Source organism: Doryrhamphus excisus, chromosome 14 (genome assembly GCF_030265055.1).
Source record: "Doryrhamphus excisus isolate RoL2022-K1 chromosome 14, RoL_Dexc_1.0, whole genome shotgun sequence".
NCBI classification, from domain to species: Eukaryota; Metazoa; Chordata; class Actinopteri; order Syngnathiformes; family Syngnathidae; genus Doryrhamphus; species Doryrhamphus excisus.
In genome coordinates, this window is record NC_080479.1 from 1,077,898 (window position 1) to 1,101,134 (window position 23,237).

Genomic DNA, 23,237 nt, shown 5'->3' on the forward strand with positions numbered 1-23,237 from the left:
CCTTGGAACAAACAGCGACTTCACTGAAAATTGCAGGAATGGCGAGCGCTCCTTGGAAGCCTGCGCTGCCGCTGCTGGGACGTCCCGAAGCCCGACGGGGGGGAGTGAGAGAAAGACACGATTGTTCCACAGCGAGCTGGTGTGCTCTTGTTGCCCACGCTAGGCCTCAGAGATACACAGCAACATCCATCAGTACATACAGGAGATATTTTTACAAGTACAGTATTTCTCTTCCACTACTTCCTTCCTGGGGAGGGAAAAAAATAGGTCTCATCCCGGAAAAATTGGTCAATCATTTTCGTTTATTCATTTTCTACTACGTGCTGGAGCCTATCCCAGCTGTCTTTGGGCTCTAGGTGGGGTACACCCTGGACTGGTGGCCAGCCAATCACAGGGCACATATAGACAAACAACCATTCACACTCACATTCATACCTATGGACAATTTGGAGTGGCTAATTAGCCTAGCATGTTTTTGGAATGTGGGAGGAAACCGGAGTACCAGGAGAAAACCCACGCATGCACGGGGGGAACATGCAAACTCTGCAGGGTGGAATTGAACTCGGGTCTCCTCGTTGTGAGGCCAGCGCGTTAACCACTCGTCCACCGTGCAGCCCTCCGATTAATTTTTTTAAAATTTCTATCTGTGATTAAATGTGATTAATTCTGAGTTAACTATGGACAAAATTGCAATCAAATATTTTAATGGATTGGCAGCCAATATAATATACATACATACATACATACACATTCATAAATAATTGTTTATCATATATTTTTGTATACATTTTGTTCTATTTTATTATTTTTTAATATTTTTCTATTGTATTATTTATTTTTTTTATGGGCAATATCCCAGAAAGCCAGTGTACTTCCTTGCAAATTTTTCATTTTATTTTTTCATAGAGAAAATACCAAAACATATTTTTTTAATAATAAAAAAAACAATAACAAAAAATAAATATATGTTTAAAAAAAACAACAGCAAATTTCACATTTTACAAATTTTACAAGGAAAATATATTTTTTTTAATTACGCAAATATATTTTATACAAAAAAAACTAAATATATTTTTTAAATTCCTGGCACATTTAATTTTATTTTTTACACACAAAAATAGAAATAAAAAAATTATGCGAAAAATATGAATAAATAAAAGATTTATTTATCCATATAATAAAATAGTTATGCCAATCTATATTCAATAAATACATATACAAATGTACGTAGTATGCATACAAATATATAGATGCAACAAGTAAAAACAAAACCACAGTGACTGGGGCGGGGGGGGGGGCATTTTTATTGCCCCCCTCTGGCGTCGTGTGGAGTATTTATTTGTGAAGAGCAGTATGTTTGACGTGTGAGTCAGCGTATCGCCAACGTGTGCGTATGGAATGTACGCCATACGCTGACAGCACTCCTACACTTCCTGTCCGACTCTCTGGTGATTCACTTGCAATTGTTGGATGAGTCAAGCCGAAGGGGCGACCGAGGATGAGGAGGGTGGAGGTCTAACCCCGAGGCTCTTTGCCCCCCCCCCCCCCCGCCACCGTCATCACGGATGCTTGCGCAATCAGTCAAGACTCATCACAAGCGTCCTGAACAGCCATTGTTATTATCCTTAATAAAATCCAAACCCGTGACTCTGAAGGCCATTTTTACAAAGCGTCCTTGAAGTGGACACCTCATTAGTCACACCTACATCATCTCATATCCTCCAAAACTAACATTTTTAGCTTTTTCTTTGGACTTCTACTTCTATTTCATGCTTTCTTTTGTTCCGAGCAAGATATTTGGACCCGCCCCGTGTGCCCCCCACCCAAATGACCCCTTGTTGTGCCTCAATTATTGATTGGTGGCAACACAACAGCTGCTGCTTTTTTTTGCTATCACTCAAAGGACGCAATCATTTCATTATTTCATCAATTTTTAAAAATCAATCATCATCACTTTACAATTTATAACGTTATTTCCGTGTCATTCATCGTAACTTGATCGAGAAAAAAAAAAAAAAAACTTCCTGTTGACGTTGCTGATAACGTGCTAGCCACACAGCTAATGTTTTGGCATAACAACATTCATCATCAAAAACAGTTTAGCTAAGACAAAAAAACTTTGATGTTCTTAGAACGGCTTTTGAAATAATTCAACACAACTTTATTGGCTAAGTATGCCTACACATGAGCGCTAAAGTAACTTAAAGCTAAAAGCTTAAAGCTAAGCTAAACATAATTTAACAAGAAATCTAAAAAAACAGACAGTAAAAAGGAAAGCCTTTAGACAAATAGGTTGTAATCTACAAAATAAAGTCATCAATGTATGAGAATAAACTCGTACTAAAAATAACCTTTTAGTCGCAAAAAGTTGAAAATAACAAAAGTAATGTTGACATTTTTAGAAAATTGGGTTGGGGAAAAAAGTTCTTTGATACTCCAAAAAAAATCATAACTACTTGAAAAAAATTGACAAGAATAAAGTTTAAATGGTGGCGGGGGGGCAGCAGGAATGGAAAAAAAGCTGTGCTGTCATTTTATGAGAATAGTCCAACTATTGAAAAGTAAAAAAATTAAAAAAAGTTAAAATTTTACTCTGTTTAATTTTAAAACTCTGAATATTATGACAATAAATAAGCATGGAAAAAAGAAGAAGCAAAAGAAAGAAGAAAAATAAAATTAAAGATAAAATATATTTTTATTATATATGTGTGTGTGTGTATATATATATATATATATATATATATATATATATATATATATATATATATATATATATATATATATATATATATATATATATATATATATATATATATATATATATATATATAGATATCGATATCATATGAAATGTATTTATTATTGCATTTAATTTTTTTTTTTATGAAAAACAAACCAAAAATAAAATAATGTTTTGGGGAAATGAGGATGTGGAAAAAGTTGAAATAGTTTGGAAATAAGGTCAAAATATAATGAGAAGTCAAAATAACAGTTTATTATTTTATTATTATTTTACTTATTATTTATTATTATTTAAGTTTATTAAGATTATTTAAGAAGAAAGTTAAAATATTTGGGTTATATTTTAATAATAATATAAAAAACAAAAATGGGGGAAAATTGCATACAGTGGACATGATGCTAATAATAGACTTGAGAAATGAATGTTGTAATGTCCTTACAAATAATTCTGCTTCACTTTACTACCTAAATATGGCTACACCTGGGAGCTAACCTAGCATTAGCATCATGGCTAACCACGTAGCTTTGCACACTAGACACCTAAATCAATTGTTTTTAGATATTTTGTTGTTAGAATGTGATATATAGACAGTTGCTCTACCCTTTTTGTGTTTTTTTTTAGTATTTGGATAACTTTTCTGGTAGCTTCCTTGTGTCGTCATACTTCAGACGGCCACTAGATGGAGCACTAGCTGTAGCATTAGTCACTATTTCCAGTCAGTGACATCACAACAATGTAGAATAGAATGTTTCTTTTCTTCCTGGTGTTTGTGGACGTGTGGTGGTAGGAAGGTGAGAGCGGACTTGGTGGGATTTCAGAGAAAGAGGAAGGAGAGTATGGCCGCGGGGGTGGTGGGAGGCCTGGGGGGGGGGGGGGGGTCAAGGGGGCGTGACTATCCCGCCTGTATAAAAAGAAGGCTCAAGTCCAACTGAGCAGATCCTTTTACACACGCAAAGACCAAAGACCAAAAGGCCTTCTTACACGCCAACCGCTGCCAAGGACAACTTTCACTTTTGGATTACACTCAGAGGTGGATCCTATCACCAGGTAAATTTGACTTGACTTGGCTGGACTACACATGACTTGACAACATGGGCAGGTGCATCCTTGCATTCTTCTATCGCTTTTTCTATCGCTTTGTTTGTTTACAGTCAGAGTTATATGTGAGATATTACATTAAATACGAGATAAATATATGACACGTTAAAACAAATACATAAATGTATATAATAAGCCAAATGAATATATTTTACACATCATTTCATAGCCATTAAATATATCATGATATTTTTTTAATTTAAAAAAATATATATTTTGACATGATTTTTAAAAAATGACAAAACAGTTAGAATATAGATTGATTTTTATAATATTTGAAAATTGATAAAACATATATATATGACACATTAAAACAAATGCATAAATGTATATAATAAGTCCAATGAATATATTTTACACATCATTTGATAGCCATTAAATATATTGATTTTATTTTGAATTTTTTAAATGTATTTTTTACATGATTTTTTTTAAATGACAAAACAGTTAGAATATATATTTATTTTACAATATTTGAAAATTAATAAAACATATATATGACACATTAAAACAAATACATACATGTATATAATAAGTCCAATGAATACATTTTATACATTATTTAATAGCCATTAAATATATTGTGATGTTTTTTAAAATTACAAAACAGTTAGAATATATATATTTAATTGCAAAAAAACCCTCATTTGAAGCATACATAGTACTAGAAGTATTTATGTAAATAATATAAATAATATGTAATGGTTTAGCATTTTATATATGATTTAAATAACATTGAAATCAAATGATTGTAGGTACATTAAATGAAATGTATAATTATATACCTAAAACGAAGTTTATGCAAAAGGAGTAAATGATACATTAAATATATAAAACAGCAGTTAAAATAAAAATTCATTAGCAAAAAATAACGCACGTTATGTTTCAGTGTATATTTTTTGTAAAAATCCAAATAATATGCATCACATATGGAAAATACATATAAAAATGCTTTTCAGAGGAATGAAAGCATATTTTAAATGTCCTTTTGAGGTGACATCTTTTTTTTTATTTTTTTATTTTTGGCATTATGTGTGCCAGAAATGAAGTGAATCAAATAAAATGTAGAAATTTATTCTACATTTATTATATTATATTATATTATTTAAATTATATTATATAATATTATATTATATTACAATTTATTTATTATCAAAAAGTCATGTTGTAGTTATACGGCAAACATCCAAAGGTGTACATGGTGTATGAAACATAAACCCTATGGTACCCTAGGTATGCCAACACCTGTATAGTATAGTATAGTATAGTATAGTATAGTATAGTATAATATAGTACAGTATAGTATACTGTATACTTTGATCATTCATGGCTTTTTGTGTCAGGGGCTTGAAAACTGACCTTGAAAAAGTACTTGAATGTGGCGTCTGTATGTCACATGCTATTGCTTTATGTTTACTTTGTAGGCGTGGGGGGGGCACAGAACCGTGATTTCTAATAATGCGGGTGCTTTTTTTTTCCCAAGAGGTTACTGAGTGCATTGTGTGTGTGTGTGTGTGTGTGTGCCCTTTGTGCCTGATAACAATACAGTCTAAAGCACCTGTGCCGTCATAAAGGCCCGGCTAGTGTTATTATAAATAATATAGCTAGCAAGCATAGCTAGCAAGCATAGCAAGGTGTGTGTTGATAGTCAGTGATTGTAAACATGTACAGTCCAGTGTGTCTTCTAAGCTATAGCTGCTATAAAGTGTGCTCTTTAGTCCGACGTAGCATCCGGCTAAATTATGCTAGACTTTAATACGACTCCTGTTTGTATTCTAAATCTTTATTGCAACAAAACAAAACAAAGCAAAAAAAAAGCTAGCAGTGGCGGCGGCGACGGCGGCCCTGCCCATCCCATAAAGCCATATGCTGGCTAACAAAAGGCACGGTCATGCAGAAAACAGCAGAGCAAAGATCTTTTCCGGAGCTCCACTTGGTGTGCCGGAGGTCCTATTGTGTTGCGGGATCTGATTGGATAATTAATGATGCTATTTATGTTAGCCACCCGTACACAATGTACAAAATGGAAAGGGGGCGGAGCATGCAGGGGGACTCAACACTTAGCTCAGTCTATGCACTATGGACTCTTCTTCGCAGGGCTGGGATCTACCTGTGGTGGCATGGTTGTTATGATGCAGAGACACAGGCAGGTGACATTAGCAAACAGCTAAGGAAATTGTTTCCATGACAACGCTGGGCGATTGCACACAGCTGAGCACGACTCCTACTTCCCCCTCGGCAGGATGTACGGCATTGCAAAATAAGAGCGCAGGACAGGAAGTGATGATTCCTCTCCTTTGCATCCTCAGCACTGTGCCCCTGGGACCTAATGCCGGGTCCTAATGCGGGGTCCTAGTGCCAGGTCCTAATGCCGGGTCTTGATGCCGGGTCCTAATGCTGATGCTGGGTCCTAATGCTGGTCCTGATGCCGGGTCCTAATGCTGATGCTGGGTCCCAATGCCGGGTCCTAATGCTGGTCCTAATGCAGTGTCTTGATGCCGGGTCCTGATGCCGGGTCCTAATGCCGGGTCATAATGCTGATGCTGGGTCCTTATGCCAGGTCCTAATGCTGGGTCCTGATGCCGGGTCCTGATGCCGGGTCATAATGCCGGGTCCTGATGCCGGGTCCTGATGCCGGGTCCTGATGCCGGGTCCTGATGCCGGGTCCTAATGCCGGGTCCTGATGCCGGGTCCTGATGCCGGGTCCTAATGCCGGGTCATAATGCTGATGCTGGGTCCTTATGCCAGGTCATAATGCTGGGTCCTGATGCCGGGTCCTGATGCCGGGTCATAATGCCGGGTCCTGATGCCGGGTCCTGATGCCGGGTCCTGATGCCGGGTCCTGATGCCGGGTCCTGATGCCGGGTCCCGATGCCGGGTCCCAATGCCGGGTGCTAATGCTGGGGGCTAATGCCGGGGGCTAATGCCGGGTCCTAATGCTGATGCTGGGTCCTAATGCCGGGTCCTGATGCCGGGTCCTGATGCCGGGTCCTGATGCCGGGTCCTGATGCTGGGTCCTGATGCTGGGTCTTAATGCTGGGTCCTAATGCCGGGTCCTGATGCCAGGTCCTGATGCCGGGTCCTGATGCCGGGTCCTAATGCCGGGTGCTAATGCCAGGTGCTAATGCTGGTCCTGATGCCGGGTCCTAATGCTGATGCTGGGTCCTAATGCCGGGTCCTAATGCTGGTCCTAATGCCGGGTCCTAATGCTGGGTTCTGATGCCGGGTCCTAAGGCTGGGTCATAATGCCGGGTCCCAATGCTGGTCCTGATGCTGAGTCCTGATGCCGTGTCCTAATGCTGGGTCCTGCATCATGTCTAAACATCCCAACTATGTGTTGCTTTGCAAAATATCCTTTCATGTGTGGCCTGTGTGGCCCCCCCTGGAGGAAAAACCTTTGGGCAGCCCTGCTCCACACCAACAGGGGGCAACAGAGAAGGTTTTTTGCTTCCATTCAGTTTTCAGGCTAGCAATGCTAAACTGAAAAATGCCAATTAAGGAGATTTCTAACGGAGAAAAAAATGCCAGACATTTCCCTGGGAACTAACTTCCCATCATGCATCACTCCTGTCCTCTCTGTACCAAATGGAGCTTCACATTTAGATGCTGTTTGTCTTGGCGTGCTAGCCAGGAACCTTAGAATAACAAGGCCCGATTTGGGGGGGCAAGGGGGGCGGTAGAGCATCTGCTCATCATCTAACTCCCTTCTTTCCATCCCAGTCGCACCATGAAGCTCCTCCTGTGCAGCGCCGTGGTCCTGCTCCTAGTGGCGGCAGAGGGAAGTGCAGACACAAGCCCCCTCAGAAGGACCAAGAGGGAGCTGGCGGGGCCGCTCCACACGGGCGGCATCCGTGACCCGTTTGGCTCGTACTGCCAGAGGAGAGGAGGCTGCTGCCCGGGAAGGGACGACCTTTGCACCGTGCCTTACTTGGACACCATCTGCTACTGCGACCTCTTCTGCAACCGCACCGTGTCCGACTGCTGCCCCGACTTCTGGGGTCACTGCCTGGGTGTGGCCCCTCCTTTCATTGGTCAGTATGCACTCTGTGTGTGTGTGTGTGTGTGTCAGCTGCCTGCTGACATTATATTATGATTATGATATCTTAGCATAGGAGCATTGGACCATGATTCCGCTGTAGGATTTGATGACCTCAGCACCCCTTTTTATTTAAACCTTTGACTTATGCCTCGCCCCCCAGGAAAAATATATATTCACACCATCTAAATCATTTTTTTATTTCAAGACAAAGATGGAATATTCAGTCAGAAATTACAAATATTATTCATATTATTGTTTTTAACTTATGCTTCAGCCCCTTTTTAAAGCCATTTCTCATTTTAAGACGGAAGGAGGAATATTCAGTCTGAAATTCGAGAAAATGTAAATGTTATTATTTATTTGGGTATTTTTTCTATGAAAATATATACAAAAAAGTTGATGAAAATATTCATATTTATTTAAAATTATTATACACATTTTTTCTTTTCATGAATTTTACAATATTTGAAAATTGTGCTTCTGCAAAAAAATATTATTTTAATTATTATTTAATTTATTTTTAATAAAATTTAAATAATTTTTAAATACATTTTAATGAATTTTAATAAATTTTTATAAACTTTAATAAATTGTAATACATTTTAATACAATTTAATACATTTTAATACATTTTATTCATTCTTTTATTCATTTTCTACCGCTTATCCGCAATAAATTTTAATAAATGTTAATACATTTTAATACATTTTAATACATTTTAATACATTTTAATACATTTTAATAAATGTTAATACATTTTAATACATTTTAATACATTTTAATACATTTTAATAAATATTAATACATTTTAATATTTTTTAAAATAATTTTTAATAAATGTTAATACATTTTAATAAATTTTAATAAATGTTAATACATTTAAATAAATATTAATACAGTTTAATATTTTTTAAAATAATTTTTAATAAATGTTAATACATTTAAATAAATATTAATACAGTTTAATATTTTTTTAAATAATTTTTAATAAATGTTAATACATTTTAATACATTTTAATACATTTTAATACATTTTAATAAATGTTAATACATTTTTATAAATTTTAATAAATGTTAATAAATTTGTATACATTTTAATAAATTTATTTTTAATAAATGTATATTTAATATTTCTATTTGCCTTATTATTTATATCGTCCATGAAAAACAAATATGTCTAGAAATACAAATGAGTGTTCCTCTTTTGCTTGTGTCATGGGTTACCCAGCATGCCTTGCTACCCAGTGTGGTATAAATATGTCCATGCTGGGCCCACCAACGTGTAAAAATAAAAATGTGCCCTGAACAGACAGACGTCCACCTGAGAACAGAAGGCTTCCTATGACGGGGGCCGGGGGATGGAGGAATGGGGGTGGGGGGGACAAGGAATGTTGGCTATGTGGGGAGCAGAGACAGGAGTGGACGCGGTGAAGTGGACATCCGTCCACTCCGCTTTCATGCCTCCGCATCCAATCATTGTGTAATATTTACCATATTTACCTTGGCTTATGTAACGTGACACAAAGCGTGGCGTCCCACACTTTAGAGGGGCCTCATCAACTCTTCTGTGTGTGTGTGGGGGGGGGGGGGGGGGGGGGGGGGTTCTCGCACCTGAGGTAAACCCGCACACGCTGTAAATTCTCCGCCAGCTCATTCCACAAATTCCACGCAGGAGTCGCAGTCGCGGCAGCTGAAATCTGCTTTGACGTCACCCCCCCCCCCCTTGCCCCCCAGTCTGAAGGGTGAAAGCTCACCTGTAATCTGCTGCCTTGCTTCGCCGCCACCCCAGCGTCACGCAATACTTTGTCAACGTGGCCACGTACGGAAAAAATGGAAGTATGTCACTTGAAAGGGGATCTATTATGCTCATTTTTGGCCCTTTGTATTGACTTGTGGACTCCTATAGAGCAGCTACACACAATAACAACAGACACAATAATTCCCAACATGGGCTACCGTTCCGGCCATAAGCCACGCCCCCAAGTACAAGTCTTATTTATGTCTTATTCTCTCTAATTATGTCTACTATATTGGGGAATAAGAGTGTAAAGGTGACTTTAGGGGTGTTATTTTTTGTCTGCAGGACTCCAATAACACTAATTACTGTTTTCTATGCTCTAACTACAGAAATATTCCATTTATAAATAAGGAATCGTACTTGGAGGTTGGGTCAGGAAGTGTAAAGGTGACTATAGGGGTGTTATTTTTTGTCTACGGGGCTCTAATAATATATAATATATATTATAATATAATAAATTCACAACCTAAGTCGTATTTATGTTTTATCAGTCTTATTTGCTCTAATTATGTCTACTATATTGGGTAATAAGAGTGTAAAGGTGACTATAGGGGTGTTATTTTTTGTCTACAGGGCTCTAATAATATATTATAATATAATAAATTCACAATCACAAGTCTTATTTATGTCTTATTTGCTCTAATTATGTCTACTGTATTGGGTAATAAGAGTGTAAAGGTGACTATAGGGGTGTTATTTTTTGTCTACAGGGCTCTAATAATATATTATAATATAATAAATTCACAATCACAAGTCTTATTTATGTCTTATTTGCTCTAATTATGTCTACTGTATTGGGAAATAAGAGTGTAAAGGTGACTATAGGGGTGTTATTTTTTGTGTACGGGGCTCTAATAATATATCATGTATATTATAATATAATAAATTCACAATCACAAGTCTTATTTATGTCTTATCTGTCTTATTCGCTCTAATTATGTCTACTATATTGGGTAATAAGAGTGCAAAGGTGACTATAGGGGTGTTATTTTTTGTCTACAGGGCTCTAATAATATATTATAATAAATTCACAATCACAAGTCTTATTTATGTCTTATTCGCTCTAATTATGTCTACTATATTGGGTAATAAGAGTGTAAAGGTGACTATAGGGGTGTTATTTTTTGTCTATGGGGCTCTAATAATATATAATATATTATAATATAATAAATTCACAATCACAAGTCTTATTTATGTCTTATCTGTCTTATTCTCTCTAATTATGTCTACTATATTGGGTAATAAGACTCTAAAGGTGACTATAGGGGTGTTATTTTTTGTGTACGGGGCTCTAATAATATATAATATAATATAATAAATTAAGTTTGAGCCAGCTAGCTAGCAGGTGCAAATGCTCGCATTCTTTACCCGGTCACTTGTTGCTAGGCAGAATTTATGGCCCCCAAACCCCAACGTATGAAAACAATGCTGACACCCCCCGCCTCACACATGACACTTTTTACTTGTATGGAGTACTTTTACTGCTGAATGAGTACTCAGTAAGACAAAGTATGAAGAGGCCTGGGAAGCGGAGGAGAGGCAGCACATTCCTGCAGTGGATTACTGGAGCTCGGCCGGGCTAACCTTAGCCCCCACCTCCGAGAAACAACAGCGTTATTATTTAGCTACATCTGCTCTCTTGTCCTTTCAGGCTCCTGTGAACGAAACGGCAACAGGTTCTTCTCGGGTCAAACCTACAAGGAGAACTGCAACTTGTGGTACGTACGCTGCTGGCATCCTGGCTTCACCCCATTCCCCCCCCCCCGTCTGACCTTCCCTTGTCTTATCAGCCTCAAAGCTGCCAGCTGATTGGCCGTCCCACTTTGACTCTAATCATTAGCCCCCTGATACGCCACGTAAGAATAAGCGATGATGGACGCCGGGTAAAAATAACCATCTCGCCCCTCCTTCCGCCATCTTTCAACAAAGGGGTCTTGTACGCCGATGCGTGTTTTCCTCCTCCCACTCCCGTGCTGCTCATTTCCCAAACGCGCATCCTATCCTCCCATCCCGGGGCGGAAGACTTCCGCTTCTTCCCGCTCCTCCGGGTCCTCGTTAGCGTCCTGCAGCCCACGCGGGCAGACGCTTATCACCGCCATCCCACGTGTTTTGGACGACCTTTGACTGCAGCGGAATGTTGGAGAAACATGCTCCTAATCGTGCTAAATTCTTCTAATATGTCTTCAGTGTTTTTCCCGCAGGGCTGCAATCTATTTGTGGCAATTGGAAGCCTTTAACAAGAAAACAGTTTTCTTGTTAAAGTATCCACAAGAGTCCGATAAGACCAGAAAATGTCACTAGATTTGTTGCTAGGCAATAAACATAGAGCACTCGTGGGTTACCCAGCATACCTTGTGGGAACTATGGGTGTAATTTTTGGTGCAGTAGATGAGGTTGTATCCACAATAGACAAAGTAGAGGCGTGTTACGCTGCCATCTACTGTTCGGGGGCGGGAACCACAAGCTCCATTCACAGACAGTCCCATAATAATGTGTTTATTTATTGTCACATATAAATGCATGTATGGGAAACACAGTTTTTTTTATATGAAATACAGAGCAGTGGTTTGAACCCAGTATTCTATTCAAACATCGCAGTGGGAGTGGCTTGCGTAGGTTTGATTTTTCAATTGTGAACTCCGCCTAGCAACAAGATATTGATGATGATCACATGACCGTCTGCTTTACAGCACATGCGGCACCACGGGACGCTGGGAATGCGAGCAAAATGCCTGCCTGATGGACAGGGACATGATCCACGCCGTCAACAGAGGGAATTATGGGTAAGAGATCGACCTCGACTGCAAAGTGGGGTCGCTATTCCGCGTCTCAAGTGGCTAATATCTGGTTCCCCCTTTGGTGGGCTAACAAGATGGCGGGCCGCTAACTACACCCAAATGTATGGCATGAACCTGGACGAGGGCATCCGCTACCGGCTGGGCACGCAGAGACCCTCCAGGAACATCATGAACATGAATGAGATCCAGGTACGGAACATGTCGTGTGGCCTTTTAGCATAGTTGCAAGTGGAAAAAGAAGCGAGGCATATTACTGTACTGATGGTAAATTGTGAAACATGATGTCGCCTTTGAGGACCAGAAGAATGAAAAACACCTCCCAACACTGTAAACATTTTCATTCATTCATTCATTCATTTTCTACCGCTTTTTTCCTCACGAGGGTCGCGGGGGGTGCTGGAGCCTATCCCAGCTGTCTTCGGGCGAGAGGCGGGGTCCACCCTGGACTGGTCGCCAGCCAATCACAGGGCACATATAGACAAACAACCATTCACACTCACATTCATACCTATGGACAAGTTGGAGTGGCTAATTAACCTAGCATGTTTTTGGAATGTGGGAGGAAACCGGAGTACCCGGAGAAAACCCACGCATGCACGGGGAGAACATGCAAACTCCACACAGAGATGGCCGAGGGCGGGGACCGAACCCTGGTCTCCTAGCTGTGAGGTCTGCGCACTAACCACCAGACCGCCGTGCCGCCGTAAACATTTTCAGTCACAAAAAAAAAAAACACAAACCTGGCCCCCGGGCCATGGGTTTGACACCCTCTTCTTCCTAGCCTTTGTTGGATTGAACAGTTGCCATGTTGTTTCAAGCTTCAGCGTTCACCACGCAGGTCAACATAACGGCTCTAATCTTCTCCTTGGAGAAGGATCGTTGCCTTCAAGATTTGGCTTTTCCAACAGGCAAACATCCCGAAACTTCCCAAAACTTCCCAAAAGGCACTCCAGGGTACTTTCTTCCATGCGTCATGTCGGAGCTTGTCGTTTAGTCCGTTGATGTTTTCTGGCAAAGATAAAAACGACCCTTCCTAATTATGGGGGTGGCAGCTTGGAATGTGACGCCGTCTGGAAGCCCGGCCCATTGTTAGCATGCTAAGCCAGACGCGTTACATAAGACACAACACATCACGCATGGGGGCAGGTGGGGGGGATTATTATTTATTATTTATTATTTATTATTTATTATTTATTATTTATTATTTATTATTTATTATTTATTATTTATTATTTATTATTTATTATTTATTATTTATTATTTATTAAATACAACATTATTTTAATTTTTTTCATAATATTATGATTGTATTCCTATAATATTTTGACTATATTCCCATTGTATTATATATTTCCCCCAAATTAATTGTCCAAAAATGATCATGACTTAAAAAAAAACAGATACATATTTTTTTAAATATATTTTTTTAATATTTTGACTTTATTCTTATAAATTATTGTTGTTGCTTTTTAAATTATTTTTAATTTCTTGTCAATATTTGTTTATAATATTATGATTTTGATTGATTATGATTATGATTATATTATAACTTTTTTTGTAACTTTATTTGTTATTGTTATAATTTTGTTGTTATGACAAAGAAAATAATGTCTTTATTTAATATTTAAACTTTCTGCTACTAAAATGACATTATTTTTCCTCATAATATTACCAATATTTTGTATTCTTTAAACATTTTTCACATTTTTTGCAACTTTCTTCTTATAAATTTTCTTGTCATGATATTATGATTTTATTCCCATTATTTTTTTGACTTTATTCTCATAATTTTTTCCCAACCAAATTTTCCAGAAATTCCAACTTTACTTATTGTTTTCTTTTCTTTTCATAACATTACAATTTAAAAAGTCTTTCTTTAATATTTCAACTTTTCCGATTTATCTAAAATGCTGTTGTTGTTTCTCATAATATTTTTCCCATTTACATTTTTTTTTCTTATTTTCTAACGTCCTGTGGGCCCCACTTTTGACCCCCCCCCCCCATCCTCCACCTCCGCCCACCACCACCATCCATCACTTCCTCCAGCATCTCTCCCGGCATTCCTTAGCTTCTTCCGGCCAGAACATCACAAGACCTCCTCTCTCTTCTGTGGTCTGCATGTCGCTACCTGCGCCTGAACACATCAGAGGCGATGCATTCAAAGACCACACTCGACTCAAACATTTTTTTTGGACTTTGACCACCCAACGCTCCGAATATGTGAGCAAGGGTGCATTCCTTGGTTAGGCATCAAGTGCTGAGGATGGGAATGTAGGACGCGGGGGAAGGAGAGAAGTGTTGGAAGGTCACATGATTGTCTACCCAGGTGATGGCGGCTTCAAAGTCCTCGCCGAGTTTCGGGTGCGGTCTTTCCCACACATTCATTCTGAAAATATCATTTAACAAGAAAACAACAGCAAAAATGGAACTTTGACAAGAACAAAAGTTAAATATGACGAGAAAGAGTCCTCATTTTGCAAGAAAAAAAAAATGATATTTTTAGGAACCATGACATCATTGACATAGCATTCATTCATTCATTCATTCATTTTCTACCGCTTTTTTTTTTCTACCGATTTTCTACTAGGACTTTTTTCTCGTAATATTTTGACGTGATGCTGTTTTTATTTACTGGAATTTTCCAATGAGTTCAAATTTTTCTTTTTGTGACTTTTTGACTTGATTTGACTGACTTTATTCGCACAGTATTTTGACTTTATTCCTGTAATATTCTAGCATTTTTCAAAAATGACAACTTTGTTTCTCGTCATATTCCCACCTTTAAAAATACAAAAATATTCTTCCTCATAATATTATATAATATTATTATGTAATTATATTATATTATATTATATAATATTATATAATATTATATTATATTATATTATATTATATTATATTATATTATATTATATTATATTATATTATATTATATTATATTATATTATATTATATTATATCATATCATATCATATCATATCATATCATATCATTCATTCATTTTGTACTGCTTTTCCTCACAGGGTACGCCCTGGACTGGTGGCCAGCCAATCACAGGGCACATATAGACAAACAACCATTCACACTCACATTCATACATTGATTCATTCATTGGACAGTTTGGAGTCGCCAATTAAACTATTATTTAATTTTATTTAATTTTATTTAATTTAATTTTATTTTATTTTATTTTATTTTATTTTATTTTATTTTATTTTATTTTATTTTATTTTATTTTATTTTATTTTAATACATAATAATATAAAGTTTTTATCTTGTTAGAATATGACTTTTTTTCTCATAATATTTAGACTTTTTCTATCAACTCACTGTTGTTGTTTTTTTATTTTGAACCTTTAAGTTTGAGGCTTCTCCTCGTCAATATTTTTCTGGTAGTGTTGACTTTATTCCCATAATATTTGGACTTATTTGGAATATTTGACTGATATTCCAAAAAAAGCCAACTTTATTCTCATAACATGACTTTCAACGCTACGCTACTAAAATGATGTTTTGTTTCCGGTAATATTTTGACTTTATTCTTGTCAAACTGCGGTGGTTTCCCGTCTCTGCTGATTGGCTGAGGTGTGTTAGATGATGCCATGCCATGCTCCATGATGGCGATGGCGAAGGCATGGCCGCCGTTATGTAAGATGTGCAACTTTGTCCCCGGCTCAGATGAACATGGATTCCCAGGGCGACGTCTTGCCGCTGTCTTTCAACTCGGTGGACAAGTGGCCCGGGAAGATCCACGAACCGCTGGACCAGGGCAACTGTGCCGCCTCCTGGGCTTTCTCCACGGCTGGTAGGACTCATGACGTCTGCTGTCAGAAGGAAGGCGGAGCTTTAAGATCATCTTCTTTTTCTATCGAACACCAGCCGTGGCATCTGACAGAATCTCCATCCAGTCCATGGGTCACATGACTCCTCAGCTGTCGCCGCAGAACCTCATTTCCTGCGACACGAGGAACCAGGGCGGTTGCGCCGGGGGGCGTGTCGACGGCGCCTGGTGGTATCTCCGCCGCAGAGGGTAAAAAAATAAAAAATTAAAAAATAATGTGGATTTCATTTTAATATCTTCATTCTAACGTGCCGCCAACTTCCTGTTCCAGGGTGGTGACAGAGACCTGCTACCCATACCAGCCCCCCCAGCACACGCCGGCAGAGGTGGCCCGCTGCATGATGCAGAGCCGCTCGGTGGGGCGGGGCAAGAGGCAGGCCACCCAGCACTGCCCCAACGCCCACAACTACCACAACGACATCTACCAGTCCACGCCGCCGTACAGGCTCTCGTCCGACGTGAGTAGACCGCCACAAATGCATGCGGCACGAAAGATTTAGGAGGCTTTCACTTTGTGTCTCGTAACTGTGGTGCGTTCAAGGACCGCCCCAACAAAGTGGGAAATTTTAATGTTTGAGGAAAAACACGATCAAGGAAAACAAAGACACAAATGGTGGACTCTGTCATGAAAGCATGAATCGCTCTTCTCAACGAGCAGCGGGTTCCTTCTGCAGACAGCAACCCCCCCAACCCCCCCCCCCCCCCCCCACGTCCCTTGGCCAAAAAACAAAAAAACACCAAAAGTTAATTTGTATTAATTATAATTAATTTGTATTTATTATAGAAAATAATATTTTGACTTTATTCCCATAATATTCCAACTTTTTGGTTTAATATTCCAACTCTATGCTTCTCTTAATATTTTTATATTTTATTTATATTTTTATTTTTAAATATTTTTTATTTAATTAAAAACATTCAAAATATTTTAAATTCCTTCCTTTAATTTTCTTCTCATAATTATGACTTTATTACCGTAGTATTATGACATCATTCCCATGTTACCAATTTTTCTCACACATCATTTTCCAAAAATGACAAATGTATTATTAAATACAATTATTATATATTATAAATTTTAACTCATCTAAAATATAATATTCCCATTTTCAAAAAGTATTGGCTTAAGAATACAACTCTGTACTACTAAAATGAAATTATTTTGGGAGTTTATGGATGTAAAATTGGGGCTTTATTTCTAGCTGAAATATGACTTTATGTCTTCATATTTTGACTTTATTCTGCTGTTTTTTTATTTTCTATTTATATCAGCTTTTTGTAATTCTGTCATTATTATTATTATCATAATATTTTGGCTTTATTCTTATAAGGTTTTAAATGATATATTTTTCCCCAATCTAATTCTTCAAAAATCATAACTTTATTTGTAGTTTTGTTTTTTATTTTTTATTTTTTTTTATTTAATAAAAAAAAATAGAAGTATTTTAAATTCCTTCCTTTAATTTTCTTCTCATAATTATGACTTTATTACCGTAGTATTATGACATCCTTCCCATGTTACCAATTTTTTCTCACACATCATTTTCCAAAAATGACAAATGTATTATTAAATACAACTCATCTAAAATATAATATTCCCATTTTCAAAAAGTATTGGCTTAAGAATACAACTCTGTACTACTTAAATGAAATTATTTTGGGAGTTTATGGATGTAAAATTGGGGCTTTATTTCTAGCTGAAATATGACTTTTTGTCTTCATATTTTGACTTTATGCTGCTGTTTTTTAATTTTCTATTTATTTCAGCTTTTTGTAATTCTGTCATTATTATTATTATCATAATATTTTGGCTTTATTCTTGTAAGGTTTAAATTATAATTTTTTCACCCAATCTAATTCTTCAAAAATTATAACTTTATTTGTAGTTTTTTTTTTTTTTGTTACTTAAAAAATATTTTTTCCTTTATGCTACAAAATGTACATTTTTTGTCTTAATATTTTGACTTTATTCTGGTCAAATTACTGTTGAGTTGTTGTTGTTTTTTTTTTAAAGTTTTCTTCTTAAATTATACTTTTTTGGGCAATAAAAAACAGTTGTGGGCCTCAAATGGCCCCCGGGCCGCACCCTGGCAGCCGTGCGCTACATGCTGCTAGCATCCATTGTCCTGATTATACAGCTGACAGTAGCGTAGACGTGCATCCTTTATCCTGCATCCTTTATCCTGCATCCTTTATCCTGCATCCTTTATCCTGCATCCTTTATCCTTGCCCGTCTGGTGTAGTAGTTGAACATCTCTCCATACGATACAAAGTACTTCTCCAGTCGCAGTATACAGTAAACATACGGTAAAAGTACTAGCTCTCCATCAGAAAGGTTGAATATGCGATGGAGGTCTTGTGTATATAAATCCCCCCCCCCCACCCCACCCCCACGTGAGCACAGTGTGCTTGACATAAAGCGGCGATGTCAAACCATCCATTCATGCAGAAACGTCCCACTCCGCTTCCTTTTTAGGGAAAACACCCCCCCCCCCCCCCCCCCCCTTAACGCATGCTGTCTGATGCGTCGGCACTAAACGCCAACCCGTGCTCTCGCCGCTCATCCGAGACGGGCATCCGGGCCTCGCCACGGCCTGTGAAGTCAATACGCCAGACATTACTAGTCAACCTGGTTATCCCGTAAACGTCCATCTTGTCTTAATATGTCCGTGTCTCTGTTGTCCTTCTCAGGAAAAGGAGATCATGAAGGAGATTATGGATAACGGCCCCGTGCAAGGTAAGACGACGCGTCTACATATAAATGCATCTTCCTGTCTTTTACGACGCATCCGAACGCACCATCGAGTACAAGTACAGATGGCCACTTTGAGCGCTCCATTGATCACATGATGTCACGCTTGGCTTCGGTGAGGAGTTTGAAGGGTGCGGACTTGTCAACTTTGACCTCAGTCTGTGCCCGCCTCACAGTCTGGTGCCCATCTGGACCCCTGTCAAGTGCCGAGGCACGTGTGTGTGTGCATGTGTGTGTGTGTGTTATTGTTCACAACTCCAGGAAGACATGTTGGCTTCATGACAACTTTCCTTTTTAGCCTTTGAATTGCTAACACAAAGGCATGTGGGGTGTGTGTGTGTGTGTGTTTTATGACTTATTGTGTGTGTGAGGTGAGGTGGTGGGGTCCTAAGAAGGAATTTTTGTCGGGCATGTGAAAGGTGGACTATGAAACACACACATACAGAATTAATGTGACTCAGGGGGGAAGTGGAATTTGTGTCTGGTGGAATTAGGAAATCACCTGTTTTAATGCTAAAACCTCATGTTACATGTGTGTGTGTGGGGGGGGGGGGGGGGGGGGGCGTTGGGGGGGTTGTGCGTCCATATGTGTGTGTACAGTGGTGGCAAAAAGTATTTTAAATGTTTCAAACAAATGTAAATATTCGTCAACGGCAACACAAACTTCAGTTTTTCAATGAAACTTTTATTTTGAAAAGAACATGTAAAGCTACATGTTCCTGTGTGAAAAAGTGATTCCCCCTCTAAAGCTAATAACTGGTTGGGCCCCCCCCCCCCCGTCACGATCCGCAAGCTCGCCTGTGTGACAGTTTAGTTGGTTTCTACTTCTATGCCTCGGTTCCTGTTTCATGCTCTTGTTTTGGTAGCGTTTCCTGTTTTGTCTGCCTGCTTTGCTGTTGCCTTTTCACTCGCACCTGTTGCTAATTGTTGCTGCATTGTTTGCTGTAGCTCCCCGCGCTACTCCAACCGTCTTTGCTCGTATCCTGCTGCTGTATATCATATCTGTATATATTCAAATACACTTTTCATCACAATTAACAGGAAACGCTACCAAAATAAGAGCATGAAACAGGAACCCAGGCATAGAAGTAGAAACCAACTAAACTGTCGCACAGGCCAGCTCGCGGATCGTGACACCCCCTTAGCGGCAACAACTGCAATCAAGATGTTTGTCATAACTTGCAATGGGTCTTTTGTGACCTCTCGGATGAGTCGTGGCTGCCCTGGTTCACCACTGTTCCATGTTTTCACCATTAGTGGATAAATGGCTCTCACTGTGGTTGGCTGGAGTCCCAAAGCTTTAGAAATGGCGTTTTCTCAATCACTTTTTCATCCATGTTTTCACCATTAGTGGATAAATGGCTCTCACTGTGGTTGGCTGGAGTCCCAAAGCTTCAGAAATGGCTTTATAACCTTTTTCTCAATCACTTTGTCATCCATGTTTTCACCATTAGTGGATAAATGGCTCTCACTGTGGTTGTCTGGAGTCCCAAATGGCTTTATAACCTTTTTCTCAATCACTTTTTCATCCATGTTTTCACCATTAGTGGATAAATGGCTCTCCCTGTGGTTGGCTGGGGTCCCAAATGGCTTTATACCCTTTTTCCCAATCACTTTTTCATCCATGTTTTCAGCATTAGTGGATAAATGGCTCTCACTGTGGTTGGCTGGAGTCCCAAAGCTTTAGAAATGGCTTTTTCTCAATCACTTTTTCATCCATGTTTTCACCATTAATGGATAATGGCTCTCACTGTGGTTGGCTGGAGTCCCATAGCTTTAGAAATGGCTTTTTCTCAATCACTTTTTCGTCCATGTTTTCACCATTAGTGGATAAATGGCTCTCACTGTGGTTGGCTGGAGTCCCAAATGGCTTTATACCTTTTTCTCAATCACTTTTTCATCCATGTTTTCACTATTAGTGGATAAATGGCTCTCACTGTGGTTGGCTGGAGTCCCAAAGCTTTAGAAATGGCTTTTTCTCAATCACTTTTTCATCCATGTTTTCACCATTAGTGGATAATGGCTCTCACTGTGGTTGGCTGGAGTCCCGAAGCTTCAGAAATGGCTTTATATCCTTTTTCTCAATCATTTTTTTATCCATGTTTTCACCAGTAGTGGATAATGGCTCTCACTGTAGTTGGCTGGAGTCCCAAATGGCTTTATAACTTTTTTCTCCATCACGTTTTCATCCATGTTTTCACCATTAGTGGATAAATGGCTCTCACTGTGGTTGGCTGGAGTCCCAAATGGCTTCATAACCTTTTTCTCAATCACTTTTTCATCCATGTTTTCACCATTAGTGGATAATGGCTCTCACTGTGGTTGGCTGGAGTCCCAAAACTTTAGAAATGGCTTGATAACCTTTTTCTCAATCACTTTTTCATGTGGGTAAAAAAAAAGAGGAAGGGGGCAAACACTTACACTTACAAGTATTACATTATTTGTGTATTATTAGTGTAACATGATGTGTTGCGTTAGCATTGACATCTTATTAATAGTTGGCTGTACTTATCTAAAAACTCTTTTTGGTTGTTGCAGCCATCATGGAGGTCCACGAGGATTTCTTCATCTACAAGAGCGGCATCTACAAGCACACGGACGTCAGCTTCACCAAGCCGCCGCAGTACCGCAAACACGGCACGCACTCTGTCAGGATCACGGGGTACGGGTGATACTTTTTGTTTACTTATATACGTACAGTACTTGACATATGCAGTAGAATAAATACACAGACTAGTTTAAGTAAAGTATATGTACTGTGTACATGGATGAGATGTTAGCTGCACCACATCAAAGCACGTTCAGGGATTTTTTTACCTGAAGACACACCTTGGCTCCACCCCCTCCGTCTGTCTGCCCCCCATCTTATAAGCTAGCGGACCACAAATATGCAGACGGCTGACACACCTGGTCTACGTGACATCTGACTCGCGTCGCCGTCATCACCCCCCCCCCTTCCCCCGTCTGCGTGCTTTTCTTCACCGCATCCAAGAAGACAAAACACCCCCTGCTTTCTTTTCATCTCCAGACAATCAGACAGGAGAGAGAGAGCCATAACCGGAACGCTCGTCCGTCTGGTCTGAGCGTGCCAACGACACGTTTCTGTCTGGAAAGTCTGGCTTTTGCTAATGAGGCTAATGAGCACCTCGCTTGTAATAGGGGTAGTAGGTGTGTAAAAGTGACCATAGGGGTGTTATTTCATGTCTAGAGAGCTTTAATAATGTCAAAAACCGTAAAAAAAAAAACAGGAACTCTCCCAATGCTAACATGTGTGAGTCTACTGTATATTACGTCTTATTTATATGTCATATTTTCTCTTAATATGTCTACTATAGTGGTAGTAGGTGTGTAAAGGTGACTATAGGGGTGTCATCTAGAGAGCTTTAATAATGTTAAAAACCGTAAAAAAAACAGGAACTCTCCCAATGCTAACATGTGTTAGCATATATAACATGTAATATATCTACTATAGTGGGTAGTAGGTGTGTGAACGTGACTATAGGGGTGTTATTTCGTGTCTAGAGAGCTTTAATAATGTTGAAAACCGTAAAAAAAAAAAAACAGGAACTTTCCCAATGCTAACGTGTTAGTCTACTGTATATTACGTCTTATTTACATATCCTATTTTCTCTTAATATGTCTACTATAGTGGGTAGTAGGTGTGTAAAGGGGACTATAGGGGTGTTATTTCATGTCTAGAGAGCTTTAATAATGTTGAAAACCATAAAAAAAACAGGAACTCCCACAATGCTAACATGTGTGAGTTTACTGTATATTACATCTTATTTATATGTCCTATTTTCTTTTAATATATCTACTATAGTGGGTAGTAGGTGTGTAAATGTGACTATAGGGGTGTTATTTCATGTCTAGAGAGCTTTAATAATGTTAAAAACCGTGAAAAGAACAGGAACTCCCCCAATGCTAACATGTGTTAGCATATATAACATGTAATATATCTACTATAGTGGGTAGTAGGTGTGTAAAGGTGACTATAGGGGTGTTATTTCATGTCTAGAGAGCTTTAATAATGTTAAAAAACGTGAAAAGAACAGGAACTCCCCCAATGCTAACATGTGTGAGTCTACTGTATATTACATCTTATTTATATGTCATATTTTCTCTTAATATGTCTACTGTAGTGGGTAGTAGGTGTGTGAATGTGACT

The 23,237-nt window shown here is 38.6% G+C and overlaps 1 protein-coding gene across 4 annotated transcripts in view; it reads left to right on the forward strand.

The window, feature by feature from the left end:
* The window catches only part of LOC131101920 (tubulointerstitial nephritis antigen-like), a 29,640-nt gene that overhangs the window by 2,281 nt on the left and 4,122 nt on the right, over positions 1 to 23,237 (forward strand). For 3 of the 4 annotated variants that reach the window (XM_058047328.1, XM_058047327.1, XM_058047330.1), the window contains 9 exons: positions 7,562 to 7,872; positions 11,330 to 11,396; positions 12,369 to 12,461; positions 12,551 to 12,665; positions 16,155 to 16,281; positions 16,356 to 16,506; positions 16,589 to 16,775; positions 19,009 to 19,054; positions 21,608 to 21,731. In XM_058047328.1, the coding sequence (XP_057903311.1) occupies positions 7,569 to 7,872; positions 11,330 to 11,396; positions 12,369 to 12,461; positions 12,551 to 12,665; positions 16,155 to 16,281; positions 16,356 to 16,506; positions 16,589 to 16,775; positions 19,009 to 19,054; positions 21,608 to 21,731 (1,214 nt within the window). In that variant the 5' untranslated portion in view covers positions 7,562 to 7,568. Of the gene's footprint in view, positions 1 to 3,645; positions 3,791 to 7,561; positions 7,873 to 11,329; positions 11,397 to 12,368; positions 12,462 to 12,550; positions 12,666 to 16,154; positions 16,282 to 16,355; positions 16,507 to 16,588; positions 16,776 to 19,008; positions 19,055 to 21,607; positions 21,732 to 23,237 lie in introns of those variants that run through there. The other variant, XM_058047329.1, reaches the window with a different exon arrangement.